This window comes from Xiphophorus maculatus, chromosome 11 (genome assembly GCF_002775205.1).
Source record: "Xiphophorus maculatus strain JP 163 A chromosome 11, X_maculatus-5.0-male, whole genome shotgun sequence".
In the NCBI taxonomy this organism is placed as follows: Eukaryota; Metazoa; Chordata; class Actinopteri; order Cyprinodontiformes; family Poeciliidae; genus Xiphophorus; species Xiphophorus maculatus.
In genome coordinates this window covers 13,126,113-13,143,592 of record NC_036453.1, presented here as the reverse complement: position 1 = coordinate 13,143,592, position 17,480 = coordinate 13,126,113, and the positions used below count along the sequence as shown (strand labels likewise).

Here is a 17,480-nt window from a genome sequence, read left to right as displayed (position 1 = left end):
ATGTTACTTGAGTTAAAGTCTTAAAGTATCTGAAACTTCTTGTACTTAAGTATGGAAATTACTGTAAAAATGGATGTACTCAAGTAATGTAATGAAAAGTACAAGTAAAAAGTAAAACAAAGCAAATGCAGGTTGAATGACATTTTTTATATTTTGGTAAACTTGTCAAATACACTTAAAATAATGTACACAACCAAGTGCAGGCAAAATTGAACCTGCTAATAGATATACCTGCAGGCATCATTTAGTTAAGAAAATTAGGTGCTTTACCTATAGCACAAGGTTAACTTAACCTGCTTTACAACTGAACCAGCTTCTTAGTACACCCTCCAGGACAGAAAATACAAAGTTTTTGTAAGCCTGAAGTTTTCCCTTCAAGTAAGGTCAGTGCTGAAAATGAGAAAAATAAATAGTACAGAAAATGCGGCCAACATGAAGAAAAAGAGCTGTTACGATTACTCTACTTCACAAACCAGTGAATCAGTCAATAGGTGGTGCACACAACTGGTCATTATGCAAAAGAAAAAAAAAATGGGAGGGAAATGCAGCTTATTGGCATCTGTAAACCTGGTTTTGAACTTGCATGCCTTTCCTATATTCGTTAAATTTAGTCTAAATTGCTATCGCTATGGCTTCTGTCCCCCCTTGAACAGAGGAGTCCAGGTAGCCTGCTACAGTCAACATTAGGCCTCAACTAAATACACCACGTGTGGAACTGAAACAATGCCAAACAAAGTTCATTTATGGTCAAGATTTCACAATACAGTAGTGTCTAGTGACCAAGCTATAGTTACTGAAAAAGGAGGATTATAACCATTTCATAATTAGTTACCTCGATGTGTTTCTTCAAGTTGGACGGGGAGTTTTTGTAAGATAGAATTTCCATGTGGCTGCTACTGATTGCGAGACTTGCTTTGTGTTTAATGGGAGAAGCGAAACAGGTGTATCCTAATTAAAAGTAAAGAAATCAAGAAATGGCTAAAAATGTGGAATGAAGATAAGAAAGGAAGAAGATTATATGAAGTACAAAAGTCAGTTCAAATTCGAAGCATTAATGAAAGAAACAGAAGAGAAGAAATAATAATTAGTAGATTAAGAGTAGGTCATACCTACTTAAATGACATGCTTTATAAAATAGGGAGGAAAAATAATGATAAATGTGAGAGATGTGGAGAGAAAGAAAATGTAGAACACATATTGATGAACTGTAAGTCAAATGAACTCGAAAGGGAAGAATTAAAGAGAATAGTTAGAAATATGGGGCATGAATGGAATCTTAAAGGTATATTAGGAAATGAAGGAAACATAACAGATATTCACAAATTAAGGAAAGCATTGTTTATTTATCTTAAGAATACAAAATTAAAAAATAGAATTTAATAGATGTGAAGTAATGCTTCTACACACTCATGTACAGTAGGTGGCGCTATGCACCTTAAAGTTGCTTGTGATCCGCCATAATAGAAAAGAAGAAGAAGAAGAAGGTGTATCCTATTGGTGGTGATGAACAAGCCCAGGCAAGTAGGCTACGGACTTTGTTCGGTAGCCTGCTTGCTACTTGCTAATCAGTAGGTGGGATCAAAACACTTGCGTTTCTCTCTCTCTCGCTTTTTTGTAACGAGTAACTAAACCACACATTGAAAATGTATCGGAGTAAAAGTACGCAATTAAGTTCGGAAATATAGTGAAGTAAAAGTGAAAGTCATCAAAAATTTTCATACTCCAGGAAAGTATGAAGTACTCCAAAATATACTTAAGTAAAGTAGTGAAGTATTTTTACTTCGTTACTATACAACACTGCTTTATTGTTAGCTTCTGCTAAATCCCATGTTGATATAGCACTTTAGTGTTAGCTTCTGCTAAATCCCATGTTGATATAGCACTTTAGTGTTAGCTTCTGCTAAATACCATGTTGATATAGCACTTTAGTGTTAGCTTTTGGTAAATATGATGTTGGTGTATTGCTTTTTCCTTAGCTTCTGATAAATATGATCTTGATATAATGCGTTAGCGCTAATGACTGCTAAATACCATGTTGATTTAGCGCTCTAGTGTTAACAGAGTAATGTTCTTCAGCATGACTAACTTTTGTGTTATCAGTAACTTTTCTGTTAACCCAAAATTGAAGTTCAAACCATGGTCATTATGGCCATCTTTATGCTTTTAACTGAAGAGATGAACAGAAGAACCTTCAGACACGTGGAAATTGTTCCCAAAGATGAAGCAGACTCGTGTAACGCCACAATCCTTAGATTTAGCCTCCATTTTTACTCAGATGTTGTTCTTCAGAAGCCATAACATCCTCATTCTGGCTCTTAACAAATTACGTAAAGTAATGTTGGTGCATGTAATTTTTATTCTGGCTTCCAGAAGATGTAATCTTGTATGTTTAAGACTAATGGAGATGGGCAGAACTCCCAGAGAAAAACAGGTCTAGACCTGGGATTTATACCTACAGATAACAATGCTGTTTGCTCAAATTATTTAAAACTAAAGCACAAAAATAGTTTCATTAACTAAAAGAGCAGCTTTTTCAGTCTGTTGTTGTTTCGACTGAAAGATGCAACGTGAAGCAAGGCTTCTGAACATCAGTGCACTTTTGTAAACACACAAAAACAGCAGGTCATTTTACCTTTTTTTGTCTCGATCTTTTGACAAAAAGCTACTCAGTGTGGAAAAGCTACTCAGTGTGGAAAGAGGAGCCATTAGCCCGTTCTGTTGGGTGCCTTTTTATTTCTTTACTCAAGTAGAAAATAGAAGAGCAGCTATTTGTTAGCGAGTGCAGTTCTGCTCCTATATCTTTATGTGCAAGTTTATTTAGTTAATATCAATGATACGGGGGTCATTGTATTCATTTTAATAAAGGAATATATTAAAATATTCATATTAATTTATATTACAGTAAATAAATCAACTTTTTTGCATATATTCTACAATTCTGGCTAAAACGTTTTCCTTTCAGCATAACATTAAAGAGAGCTGAAATAATCGTTTATTCCACAGATGATGGTCTTGAGATCTTCATAAAACACTCATGATGAATTTATGATCCAGAAACTCCTGGTCTTAAGTTAATTATTCTATTTTGCTACTTTAGAAAGGTATTCACCCTCTTTAAAAATGCTTATAACTGCCTACTTGAATAGTTCAAACTCCAAATATTCCTTAAAATGCATTAATTTGCATAATGGAAACCGTGTTAGTGCTACCACAGAAGCTAACATGTACACTTTTCCTTGTCTCTGCTCTTGGGGATTCAGCCAATCACCACGACGGACAATAAATGCTGCTTCTGGATTGGCTGGTTTACAACGCATGGCCAATAGCGTGTCAAGTAGCATTGCATCAGAGTTTTTCTGTTTCCCAAGCTTCATTGTCTTTTGAATATTTTAGATAACAAAAAAATCCATCAATAGCCAATTTTTCTTCAAATAAGTTTATGTTCTACAGAAGAAAATGCAAACAACTTCTTTCACAACTTCTTCTGTTTGCTCATTGGCCCGATTAAAATTCATCCTGAGAAATTGAGCTCAATGGGAGAAATCCCACTGAAGAGAAATGTGAATCAAGAGGAGATGCACAGGATCCAACGGCCAGGCTGGATGTTGTGAAAAATTTTACAAATTTTGCATAGTTTCTTACCACATTCATACTGTTGGGATAGCAAGTTTTACTATTATTTCCACCGTTTGTTCAATGAAAATAGCAATAAATATAAATTAATTTTATATGATTAAATACAGTTACTTTGTGTATCTTAGTGAACTAAATAAAGTAGCATATTACGAATGGTAATGTTTTTAAGGAGCAGTATTTGTGCCTGTGAGAATTTGATTGTTGTGTCTTGACATCACTGCCATGCAAACTTAATTTCCATTGAACTTAAAAATCACCCAAATTGGAATTACAAAAATAAATTCTCTTAATTAATTCTCTGAATTAACCTTTATGCTGTTAAACAGGCTCATTTTGAAATAACTTTTTTCAGTACAGTTTTTGTGCTAGGATGAGGTGTGTTTTTTGGCTGTTTTTAAATCAGCGTATTTCACAAAATAGCAATGGAGAAACTTCTTTTGCAACACACAAGTCATGTGATCAACAACCGGATGTTGCTACTGGCAGAAACCACGAAGAAGAAGACTGGAAGTGGAAGGATCATGGCGCGGCATGTTTTTTTTTTGTTTTTTTGTTTTTTTTACTTATCCGTAAACAAACTTATTTACGTGTGATTTTAATTGCATTTCTTATTCAGTAGAAACGCCGCAATTGAAAAATTGTGTTTTCCCTACGTTAGCAGAACATCAAGAAAATTTGCGCACATCTTAGGTAACTTCTCTCTTTGTTACGTAAGAAAAAAAGAAACAAAGAGTTCGTCTGATCAACTAGATCCTGACTTCTCTTTTCTAAACATTTGACACACCAAGTCATTCACTCAACTAGACCTTAAAGTTAAGAAAACAACCTTAAAATAGAGCTTTTTACAGTGTGAGTGTATCATGTTTGCAATATTCACTTCGTAGCTCAGTGGGGTGATGACCCACCCACCTTCTGCAAATCACACAAAATGTCACACAGGCGTGGAAAAAGAGCTCACGCTGGTCTGGGTTTGCTTTTAAAAGTCATAAAAAACATGCAGAGTTTATTTTACTGTTGAGCAGAAATATTACTGCGGCTATGAAACCGGTTGGAGATGAGAGCCGGCTTAATTATCTGCAGTGTGTTGGTGTGAATTAACCTTTATGCTGTTGTCTGCAGCCTTGCATGAAAAGAAAATAAACAACAAAGTCCTCAACTTCTCTCTCTCAGAAAAAAAAAACCCAATCTGTTTTCATTTCAATGAACTTTCTGCAACTTTTATTACTAAAACAGAATAAATTGGGGATTTATAGAGTTTGATGCAATTGCTGTTGTTAAAAAGTATGAGAAGTGGATTAATTGCAACTCAAAGAAATAAATAATAATTGTACAAAGTACAAAATATATGGAAATACCCATGTCAAGCCATGGCAGGAGTAAAACATGTTGGCTTTTATTTGTTAGCAAGGGGCCAACTTGCTTTGGATTGGACTTGGAACCCATTTACAACTACTAGTTGTTCAAATTTAAACTTTTAGCTTTAAATATTTAGCATGAAGTCAAAGCTTAATGTAGGGCAGAACAATAAATCAATAATACATATATCCCGATTGATACATGATCAATATCAATAGCTAAAACATCTGATTCTATAATTTAACTGAAACTCTATATCAGAACTGCAAAGCATCCTGGGAGCTTTAGGCAAAGGAAAGGCTTTAACTTTGGGTTTTTTAAGCTAGGTCAGTGGCTTCAGCTAACTCACGCACTCTTTGGTTGCCTAGCAACCGCTTGCTGGGTAACAAGCAGTTTTAAGTTCTCCGAACTTTGGTTACCTAGCAACAACCTGTTGAGTAACTTGAACAGCAGCAGTTTCAGGTTTCACCACCGTGTCTCATAACTGCTTAAAAACAGTGTAGTGCAATATGTTAAATTAGTCTGTATACGTACATATGTATAGTAAACTTATTGTCAGTAAATTGCCTTCATAGAGTTAAGAATAAATCATGTATTTTATGTCATTTGCTTGTACTGGTGGCGTTTGTAATTGAAAGAAACAAAATGGTGGCCGGTGAAATGTCTCTACCAGCCACTGTGGCTGGTGGAGAAAAATTTTAATTTCAACTCCTGTTTAAAACATAAAACTAATCAATAATTTTTGATTATATACAGTATATATAATTTTTTTGGCCACACTGTCCGGACGTAGCTTGGTGAACCGTCCATTCATCTACCATGCAAAACTCAATACATTTCAGAAATTCAGCCTAATTTCTCCCAAATTTCAGGAAGGAACTGAGCTGAGAGATTACTTTAAAGTAGTCATGGAGGTATTGAAGGTGGGTTTTCACTGTTACGTGTTTAAAACTTTCAGGTAAAATGAAGGTTTTACCTGAATACATCTTGGCACACATGGTGCCAAGATGTATTCTGAAGCAACAAAGAGCTTGTTTTCACTGTTATTCATAATGCTTACAGTGCAAAATGCCTCCCTAGTCATATGAAAACACAATATTAGGGGTTAATGCAATTTAAACTCAGTGATATTACATTTCCGAAGCATTTGTTTTTGACACTCCTGCATTAGCTTCATTTTCCACCCTCTAACTGCTAAAGCCAACAGTTTTTCCATCTCATTGACTTTCCTCTCCTCCTGTCTCTGTCCCTACACATTTCCTCTCCTCACCTTCTTATAACACCTTATTTCATTAAAGTGTGGACTAGCTTTCCTCCTTATCAACAGCCACAAATTACTTTATTTTTTTTTTTTTCCTCAGTCCATTCCCAGGCAATCAGAGCTGCATGGGAGGTCTCTAAGCAAGCAGCACCGCCGGCTGCTTCATATCAATGCAGCCCAGACACTTGGATGGGGAAAATGTCACTTTGATACCTCCCACTGGTCACTGTCAGGGTGGGGAGTCTAACCCGGCTAATGAAGTAAAAAGGAAAAGGCTGTGAGGGGAAAATGGTCTCCAGTCAGAATGTTTTGTTCATCAACCCTGCTTAAAGCTGCTTGTTTCATTTTCCTCTCTTTTAATTTTCATCTTCTGTTTCCATGCAGTCATTTGATTATGTTTATACAAGTTTTTCCCTTCTAAGGAGGAACAAGCCTACATGTGTAGTTATTCACGAGGGCGGCTCAGTTTATTATTCAACATACAGTGGATCTAAACAGTGAACATGTCCGCCGTAAATCAACAGGTTTTTGTGACAAATAAGACCAAGGTGAGTCATTTTGACACTTGGTCCACCTTAAATGAGACAAAATGTACCAACTGTAGTTTAATTCAACTAAAAAGTACTTTGTTTATCCCAAAAGGAAGTAACATTTGTTAAACTCAAATGTGGGCCAGAATGATCTCCAGTAGCAGTCAGTCTCTGAAGAGGCCTCTGACTGAAGACTGTTAGGGTTTATTCACAGCAGTGGATCCCGTTCAGGTCCTTCTGATCCACTGTGATCTCCCTGGAAAATGCAGCTTCACTGCAAAAACACAAAATCTCACCAAGTCATTTTATCTGGTTTTCTGTACAGGTATTTTAGTGCACTGGAAATATGACAAGATTAACTAATAAGTAACTTTTAGCAACAAGTAAGAGCTTGTTTGAAGTAAATAATTTCTTAATATTGATTTAAAAAGTACTGATTCCAATGCCAAACGTTTTCACTTATAACAAGCCATTTTTCCCATTTTATTCTTAAGCAGTTTTGAGACTCGGTGGCAAAACCTTAAACTGCTGCTGTGCAACTTACTCTACTGGTTGTTGCTAGGTAACCAGAGTTAGTTCATTCCATCCACTTTGCTTAGCTAGCTATGAGAGGTTGAGTGGCTAAAGCCTTCTTCTGCCTACATCTCCCAGAATGCTGTGTGGTTCTGGATCTGAGTTCAGTGAATGTTTGATATATACTGTACATATACTGTATACTACTGGAAGTACTATCATATGTATTATCTGTTGGTACTGATCGTGTCATACATATTAGTGATTTGTTGTCCAGCTCTGCCTCCTAGCAGACATGTTTGTTTTTAAGCTGGATAAACTTCCAGTTCAAAGGTTTTATTGTCACAAAAACCTGAGATGTTGATGGATGTGTGCAGATCCTCTGTATGTTTGACTGTTATATTTCGTAACTTGCCTGGTGTAGTGATCTGACACCTCAGATGCTCTCGGTTCCTGCCTGGCGAGACGTTGCGCTGCAGTGCTTCACCCACCTCCACCCTCTCACTCACAGCGCCACAGGCTGAGCCGCTGCGCCTACATCAGCTGCAGACAGCATCGCCTCGCTCAGACTTTATCTTTATGGCTGTTGTTTTCATCTGCTCCCCTCCTCTCCTCCCCGTCCAGCCCTGTGTTTGACATGTATCTGTCCTCTCATCCAGATGCTCCCACCACCACCCCTAAACCCACCACAGCCACCATCACTACCACCTCCACCATCACCACCTCCACCCCGAACCCTGCAGCCAGTCAAGGTACTGTATCACCCTGTGCTTTTATGTTTTCCCTGCTCTGGATTTACCATTTCCTTCTGGATTTTTTTTTTCATTGCACTGTGGCACTTAGGCCTGACTGGTTACCAGTATCAGACTGGTTAGCAGAATCAGGTCATAACAGACGACAGGGAATTAGGGCCATGCCAAGAAATTAAAAATGTACATATATATATATATATATATATATATATGAGAATAAAGTTATATATTATGAGTATAAAGTTGAACAAGAATAAAGTCTTAATTTTACGGAAATAAAGTCAAAATAATATGAAAATCGTCATATAGCAAGTATAAAGTAAAAAAAGAAAAAAAAATCAACCAAAGTGGGTGGAGCCAATATACACAAAGGGGCGTGGCCAAGTGTGGGGAAAGCACTGTTGCTAATTTATCCACTTTGTTTAACATCTTTTCAGAACTCGTTTATTTTCAGCATTCAGGATTTTTGTTTGGCCATGAAAATGAAAAATACCAACATAACACTGTTAAAGTTGAAAATAAATAAAACTAAAATATTTAAATATTATTTTGTTTCCACAGCAGGGGGACTAGTTGCAAGTTAAAAAGATAAATTGAATACTTTTGCACATATTTGTGTTCATACTTTGATTCTGTGGTATTTTAATTAAGGATATCACACTGTAAGGATGCCTAGTGTCGGCCATATTCAGAGGCAGACTTCTTGAAGTTCTTATCACGTAACAAACTTCCTATTTCTGGTCTTTAACAGAAAATCTAAATTAGGCTCACATTATTTAACACAAGTGGAGAGAGTTCAGGAAAAGCAATTAGAGAATGAGACTGATACCAAGGCTAAGATCAGCTTCCATTTGTCAAGAAAAACTTGCTAATTTAAAGAACATTGAAACACTTTCTTCACACAAAATAAGTGGAATCCAACTAATTAACTTGCTAATATTGTTCCTCTTTATTCAGTATTTTGCTCACTTTGCATCGATGGAAGTTCAAAATGTAGGAAAGTTGTTATCCTGAAGATCTCTTAGCAGATACACGTCCACGCACACATAAACCAGGGTCAGGTAAGCGGAGTATTGATGCCTGATGCTGACCTGGAAAGGCGGAAGCCTGACTTCTAATCAAACGTTTAAGTTTCAGGGTGTACATACTTACACAACACCTGGTGCAACAAAAAAAACGCAAAATACGGCACGATTTCTGCTCCAGGCCTGTCGAAGACGTCAACATTCTTCATATTGGCTATAAAAATATTAAATGTGGAGAGAAGAATCGGTTTTGCTGGCGTTTGGACGGCCATTGAGCCAGTCATAAATGAGTAATTACAGCGCTCCGAGGCTCAGAGTGACGTCGCCCCCTCATGTTTTTCACATTTTCTAAATGCATCTGTGTAAGGATGTGGGTGAGCGAGGAAATGAGAGGACCGCGAGACTTTTGTCTTGCTGCTCATTGTGTCAGAACAAGCTGGTGCTTTTAGGATGCAAAAAAATGTCTTATACTTCATTTATAATGCAAATATATGTTGTTGTTTTTTCAGGCCACCGATATTTACACATAAAACACAACTGAGAAGGTTAAATGCTTCAAATGCTCGTTAACATGCACTTTGTTCAGGAAGCTGCATTAAGTGCAGTGGATCCAATTCTGTAAAAGTTTCCTATTAAGGACGTTTTGCTCTCCAGCTGTTTGGCAGTAAAATGTCGCTGCCAAACAGCTGGAGTACGCAGAGAAAACATGGAAAAAATATGAGCGGGACGACGTATGAATAACAAAACCAGTAAATTGTTACTGGTGCAGATAAAGTATAAATAAATAAATAAAAATGTAATTAAAATGAATAATAAAATGTATTGATTGATTAATTATTAACAAATTAATTAATAATTTATTTGATCAAAAATGATCAAGCGTTCGCTAAAGGAATGCTGTTACATTTAAAGCAATAAATTGTTGATTTTCCTATTTTAAAAAGAAATTTCTTATTTATTTGAGTCTTTTAATGTATTTCTAATGTATAAAAAAAATGCTGAACTAGTTAAATAAAATAATCTTATCTAATTAATCAATTGATCATCAGAATTGCTTTAAAAGATGGAATACTTTTGTTGCATTTTAGGCAATAAAGTGTTGATTTTACTTATTTTAAAAGGAAACTACTTGTTATTACTTGGTTATTTGAATCATTCAATTTATTTCTAACCTAAAATGGGCTTAAGCGGTCAAATTAAAAATCTTATCCAGTTAATCGATTAATTGTCAGAAAATATCGATAGAATAATAAGTTAATAAAAGTATTATTAGCTGCAGCCATAGTGAGAATGTGTGTGTGGGGGCGGGGGGGTTTCAAGCTTGGATCAAGAAACAACAGAAACTCAAACAATGTTTCAAATAAATCAATAAAGGTCCAGATTAATGTGACATTAATGACCTCAGTGGGGATGTGCGACCTGCTGGAACTGTACATTTTCCTGAAGAAAATGTCGGGTCAAACTCAGTGCTGGATTTGAAAAACAGAAAAGTGATGAGAGCAAACCAACAAATGAACATGAGCCCTCAGAAATTAGGCCTCTCTTTAAAAAAAAAACAACAAAAAAAAGCTGATTTTTTAGCGGCAGAACCCGGGGGGACGAGGCGGGTTCAAACTTCCAAAGGGTGGCAGATAGAAAACATCGACTCTAAATCAGCCTGAGCTCCAAACGCAATCAAAGCTGCGCTGACGGAGCGCTCAATTGGAACGAATCTCACGAGGCTGGCAGAAATCACAGGCATTGTGCTTGATTATGCCATCTGATTGGATTAGAGGGAACGCGCATCCATGCAGGTTGCCGTGCAGATCGAGAGTCTGCGCTGGCGACTGGCTGATTAGAAATATCTGGATGATTAACGCCGAGTTCCCCGTAGGGCCGCACCTTTTCACCGCCCGTCACCAACAGTAACACTTCCTGCTGAGAACAGGAAGTAGATGCGTTTCAGTTACACTAAAGGAGATCAGAGGCTTTGAAAAGTTGGTAGAAATGCAGAGGAAATATAACAGATCTGTGTTCAGTTTACAAAATGGAGCATATCACCATGGCAACTGGAGTAGGGAAAACATCCATCTGGCCTTCTATCAATCTGTTGGTCCATCCATCCATTCATCCATCCATCTATCCATTCATCCATCCATCCATCCATTGGTCCAACATCCATCCATACATTCATCCATCTATCTATCCATTCATCCATTTATCCATTGGTCCAACATCCATTCATCCATCCATCCATTGGTCCAACATTCATCTATCCATCCATCCAACCATTGGCCCAACATCCATCCATCTATGCATCCATCCGTCCATCCATCCATTGGCCCAACATCCATCCAGCTATTCATTAATCCATTCACCCATACATCCATCCATCAATCGATTGTTCTGTCCTTTTTTTGTAGGTTTCACATTTGATGCCTGATTACTGTAGAAACAAATGCAGTAAATTCATAATAAATTTTGTTTTTGCCTCAAAAGCTAAAACCTGAGTTATGCAGATAGAAGTTTGATCCCGAAAGATCTGGAGTGTTCTTGGTGTTCGATCTTTAGCTCACCACCAGGTTTACACAGAAATAACCAACTCGATCCATATGGAGAAGCACTGAAGTGTTTTTATTAGAATAGCCTTAAAATAAATACATTTTTAAAGCACTCATGATTTCACACTGGAAATAGTTTTTAATTACAAATATTTATGCATGAATGTTAGAAAGTACTTTACAAACTGTGAAGACGTCACCTGAACGTGAATTGTTGGACGTATGATTCTCTGTTTGAAGCCGTTTTCTAGTTGAACGCTGAATGTTTCCACCCAGATTGTGAGGAAACTCCAGCAGTGAAGCCTCAGCCGTGTTTTCATTGATAATCCCTGGAGATGCAGAGAATCTGGCAGGTTATTTCAGCCTCCCTGAGAGCTGGACTTCTCCTGATAAGGCCAACCTCACATCTGCACAGCCAATATTTTCATCCTGAAACGACAAACCGAAGCTGTCTGCCAGATGCCTTGTCTTCTCTTACTGCTTTCTCTCAGATGGAGAATTTCTAAATATCTGCTAACCAAAAACTCCTTGCACTTCAGTGAGAGCAAATTGCTGTAATCACCACTAAAAAAGATTCTGTTCAGCTTCTGCAACTGCAGGACTTGTCAATAATTTCCTCTCACATTTGCTGTGATTTTTTCTACTTGTCACAACACCTTCAGGAGTTGCATTTCCTCTCCTTTTATGTCCACAGTTTCTTTTCACATATTCTATGCTATCTAAGTTTTTTTTTTTTTTTCTGGCAGTGTAAAAGCAAAGGTTTTCCTTGAAAAGCTTTCTTATTGTGCGACTCCCTCTCTGGGGCAGCAACCTATTATATTGGCAGAAGTCGGGGCTGCAGAGGTCTTCGGAGGAATCCAAGCTGACTCTGAAATTGGTGAAAAAGTGCAGCCCTTTGTTGAAAAACGACCCACCCTCCCACCTATTCACTCCCCTCGACCATCCAAACAATATGACTAATAATCCCCCAAGTCAGCACAGTGCGATGAACAATTGTGCTTAATCCATGAATGGCCAAAACAAAAGAGTAATAAATGCATATGCGGTGAAAAGACAACAATCAGGCAGCAGGCTAGCTTTAATTGATGAAAGTCCATAAACGGGGCTGACAAGCAATTAATTTAACCCACAGCATAAACAGGACAATAATGCAGTGAAGGGAAGGGAAGAGAAACCAAAATTCATTATGTTTGTCAGCATCTTAAATTACACAAACACCATCTGGTGAAGCGATTTAGGAATTTTATGAATTTAGATTTGCTTCACCTCACTTTACCCGAGGTTTCGTCCCGACTTTCCTCGTTTTTAGTCCTCGGTTTTAAAATTGGATCCAGGCGGCGATCGATAGTAACACAATAAACGCCGTCATGAGACATGCAGCCCTCAGAGAGCATCAGTGAAATTGTAATGGCTGAAAGCACTTAGTCTGGAGTCCAGCACATCTTCTTAATGTACAGATGGACGACTGAAACTTTCAGAAATCAATGAAAAATAAAAACGGGCCTGAACATCAGCTGAAAACATTCAATTCAATTCAAATTCAGAAGTACGTTATTGATCCCGAAGGGTAATGAAACAATAATTAAATAAAGCATATATGATGTTATATTGTCAAGCTGATAATAAATTAAGTAAAGACTTAAAAGCTGAGCAAATCAAAATGGATAAATAAATATAAATAGAGGGAAAATTAGTAAAAAAAAAAAAAAAAAAAAAATAGGCATAATTGAGCATAACTGTAACCACTTGGTGGCAGCAAAGCTGATTACTCATTTTTCACTACATGAAGAAAATAACCAGCAACAATAGTGAAGTGAATTGCAAAAATAAATTTTGTTTGCAATATATACAACTAAATTGGGGACAAAAAAGGTTTTTTGTCACTTAAACCTGTCAAAATATCAGGTTTAAGTGATGCTAACTCCCACCTGCAGGAGGCAGTATTTCTACCATTCAACCTGACTTTATGTCAAGTTACAGTCTGTGATTGATGTGGCTAGAAACACAAAATCAAATTTGCTGCAAATATCGCAGGATTCCTTGCAAATAATCCCAAATCCGTCATTTTGTTCTAAAGAAAATCAAAATGTATAAAATTCACACAGATTGGAACAACCTCCTGGTTTCATGAAGACAGGCAGGAAGCAGGTTTTCCTGTTACCGTGCATCAAAAATATCTGTGTGATATTTACACTTGTGATATCAACACTTTCATATTAATTATGTTGACATTCTATGCAACAGAACAGGATCCTTGACGAGTGTTTACCTCAGTGAGCTCGTTAGCTGCAGCCTTGAAAGGCAAAGAGGAGTTTTCTATTTAAAGATTCTGCCGTTGTGGTTTGTTGATCACACTTGAACAAACGCTGTACACCTGTTGCTCTCACTGTACGCTGTAATCATATTAATCCACCACAACTGACAACCTGCAGATCATTTACAGAGGACAGAAAACGTGCTTACCTGCCAGGTTTTCTGGAAAATCTGTCCTTACTTTGATCATTTCAAAGCATGTAATGTGACGTGTTGGGAGTCTTTTAGTTCAACTGAAACAAACACTAATCAATAAAAATGTGAAAATAAAACATGGTTTCCACCTTTAAGCTTAGCTGAAGTCTTGCAATGGTTGAAAATTGAAGGGAGAATTGAAACTTTTCAGCCAAAATTTGGGTCAAAGTTAACACATCAAACACTCTGCTTCTTTGTATGACATCACAGAGAAATCTGAAGAAATCAGCCAATCAGGAGCAGACTTCTTGATCATAAATCTGTCAGTTTCTCTGTCCATTATCGTAGAACGCTGTACAATATGGCTAGAATTACTCAGAACTAATATTCTTCAAAGAATACATAACAGTTTAGGTATTATATCAAATTATAATTATCTTAAGAACTTTTCCTAGAAAATAATTTTATTTTATGTATATATTAAACATTTACAATCATATTTTGTAGGAGAGTTTTCTATTACCCTGAACACTATTTTAAAAGTGGAAAAGCAACTTTTTCTTTTTTCTTGCTGTTGGAGAAATGTTGTACTCATCCGTTTGCATTTCCTGGGGTCCAATCCCCCTTTACCTTAAAACCTAGTGACGCCCCTGTGGCTGATGAAACAAAGTATATAGCAAAACATTATTATTATGAGAAGCTTGAGGAAGGAGACCCGAATATTTGGTTATCAGAGCAGATTTAAAGAAAGTAATAAAATATTCTCTCTATATTTTCATATTTAGCAAATAGAGATATAATTAAGTTTATTTTACCAGGCCTAAAACAGGATAAGTTTAGTCTGACAGGCAGTGAGAAATCAAAATGGATAACAAAATAAATGTAAAACTATTTTTGTGCTGATAATATTATAATCCGTCTGCCTTCAAATAGTTGGTTTTTCATATTTGGTATGAAAAATGGTTGGTGGGTATTTTTCTTTCCTTTTTTCTTCTTGTGTACAATTTCTTTTTGCCTCCTGCCAAGTGTTTTGTTGTTTTTGTTAGTCTTTCTGCTTGATTCAGATGATAACTCGTTAAAAGCGTAACCAGGCATGAGCTTTGTAAATTATCTACGGCGCAGAGGGTTTGTGTTTTTATTTCACACCATTTATATACCATTTACAAACCCTTAAACTGTACTTTAGTGCTTTTATCGTCAACACTGTTCGCATTATCTCTACAAAACATCAAAGCTCTGTTAATGTCTGCATTCCTGTTTCCTGCTGAAGAATAAATGAAAGCATAAAAAGGAGAGGAGGTGGAGGAGTTTTTATCGTTGAATTAATAGAAGAAATCATCTAAAAAACATGGATGTTTGTGGGAACCTTCAGTAAAAATAACCTTTTTATTTCTCCAGAAAAAGAAAAAACATAAATAAATTCAGTTGCACACAGCAAGACACAACCTTTTAATTATTACATTGGCTACAACTTTATTTCTAGAGATGAATTCAGACTTTCGAGGCATCAGCAATGCGATTATCAATGTCAGCCAAGCTAGCATCTAGAACGTTGTTAGCTAGCAGCTAACACTGTTCACAGATGCAGCTAACAGTTTCAGCTGTATTAATTCAACATAAATCAATTCAAGATAAATCTACATATGTATAAACATATAACCTTTTAACATTGCTAAATTGTGTACAACTATTTCAAGAGATAAATTCAGGCATCAGAAAGGCGACTAGCAACTAAGCTAACAGCTGGAGAGTTGTTAACTAACTGCTAACACCGTTATTAGTTACGGCTAACAGCTAACTGTTCACAGTGTTAGCTGTTTTACTTCAATATAGATTATTTAGACTTCTTCATTGATTATATAATGAAGAAATCTGAATTTCACAATTTCAAGTAAAGAAAAACAGACTGAGTTTCAGGAGGACAGGAAGTGGTTGGAGGACGATGGTGCAGCAGGTTTTGTTTAGTGACTCATTGTGTGAACAAACATAGTTAGATGTGATTTTAATTGAGTTTCTTATTTAAAACACCACAATTACAAAATTGAGTTTTTCCGACAAACGCGAAAACTTGACAAAGTTTTGTTCGCGTTTGTAATGGAAACGCAGCTACTGTTAAACCAGCAGTCTTCTTCATGATTATTCATGTTTTTGGGAAGCCAGAGTACCTGGAGAAAACCATGTTTACTGAAATAAATAAACTTTTTCAGTGACACAACTGTTTACTATGAAAAAAAACAAAACCTTTGTGTTTGGTTTGTTGATGGACTTTCTGAAAATGCCTGGGAAACACCAGGTTTTCACCGGAGCAGCCAATAAATCCTGTAATTACTGTTTCTGTGCTGCTGTTGATCAAACAGAAAACTCTGCATCACCTCCAGTATCATCTGACATTGTTCTCTATGTAAATGTTAATGGATTCAGGGAGAGTAAAGGTGAACTCTGCCTCTGCTGCAGCACCAGCGACTGGGATTTGTCTCAGTTTCATTGACAGAATCTTCCCTAAAGGCAAACCAGTCGATGCATCTGGTTTCACGTGTTGCAGCTGGATCTTACTGGTTTATGGCAGCATCTTTTGTCTCAAAGCATCACTCGTTTTGGAGATTAGAAATCAACAGTAACAGTTTGAAACTAATAAACTGATTTTAAAGTGCATATGAATGATCTTTTAATGATTTTGCATAACAACTTTGATATACTGTATATTGCAATACATGCAATAAATGTTGGTGATATGAACTATAAAAAAAAAAATTCTACTTTGTGTTCATCGCAAACTTTAGCTGCAGATATTGAGGGACGAAAATTAAATAATGTAATTATTTCCATCTAAACAACAAGGTTTTGTTGAAGAAACTGTTTCTCGTCTGAAACAAATAATTGAAGTTTCATCTTGCTGTTATTAAATTCATATTAACAGTAATAATTTGGGTTATCTTATTTCATAAGAGAAAAAATGCGGTTCAAAGTCATATTTTCACCATGTTATTCTTTTATTTATGAATGTCAGTTTCAACCTAAATATTTAGTTAACAAGCTGATTATTTAACGAAATGAATTTTTTATCATCTATGCTCCCACTTTCTGAAGCCCTGGTGGTCAACCAGGGGACTGCAGCCCCCACTTTGAAAAGCACTAAATTTAAATGAAATGTTTTTCAGAGAAGATTTTTTTCTCTTTTTTTACCCCTCCAGGGGGTCTTTTTGTGGGCTCTAGTGTCCCTCATATGACAGTAGGCTGACAGGAAACGGGGAAGGAGAGGGGGGAAGACATGCGGCAAATGTCGTCGGGTCCAGGAGTCGAACCCGCGACGGTCGCGTCGAGGACTGAAGGCCTCCAAATACGGGTCGCGCTAACCGCTACGCCACCACGGCACGCCCCAGAGAAGATTTTTGTCTCAACTCCGCCGCAGCACATTTTCC

General features: G+C 36.7%; 1 protein-coding gene across 4 annotated transcripts in view; it reads left to right on the top strand.

The window, feature by feature from the left end:
- Positions 1–17,480, top strand: part of LOC102219342 (cell adhesion molecule 1-like) — a 388,017-nt gene that overhangs the window by 343,038 nt on the left and 27,499 nt on the right. For 2 of the 4 annotated variants that reach the window (XM_023342782.1, XM_023342783.1), the window contains exon 9: positions 7,956–8,048. The exons of the other annotated variants lie outside the window; for them this stretch is intronic. In XM_023342782.1, coding sequence (XP_023198550.1) covers positions 7,956–8,048 — 93 coding nt within the window. The remainder of the gene's footprint in view (positions 1–7,955; positions 8,049–17,480) is intronic. 4 annotated transcript variants of the gene reach the window in all.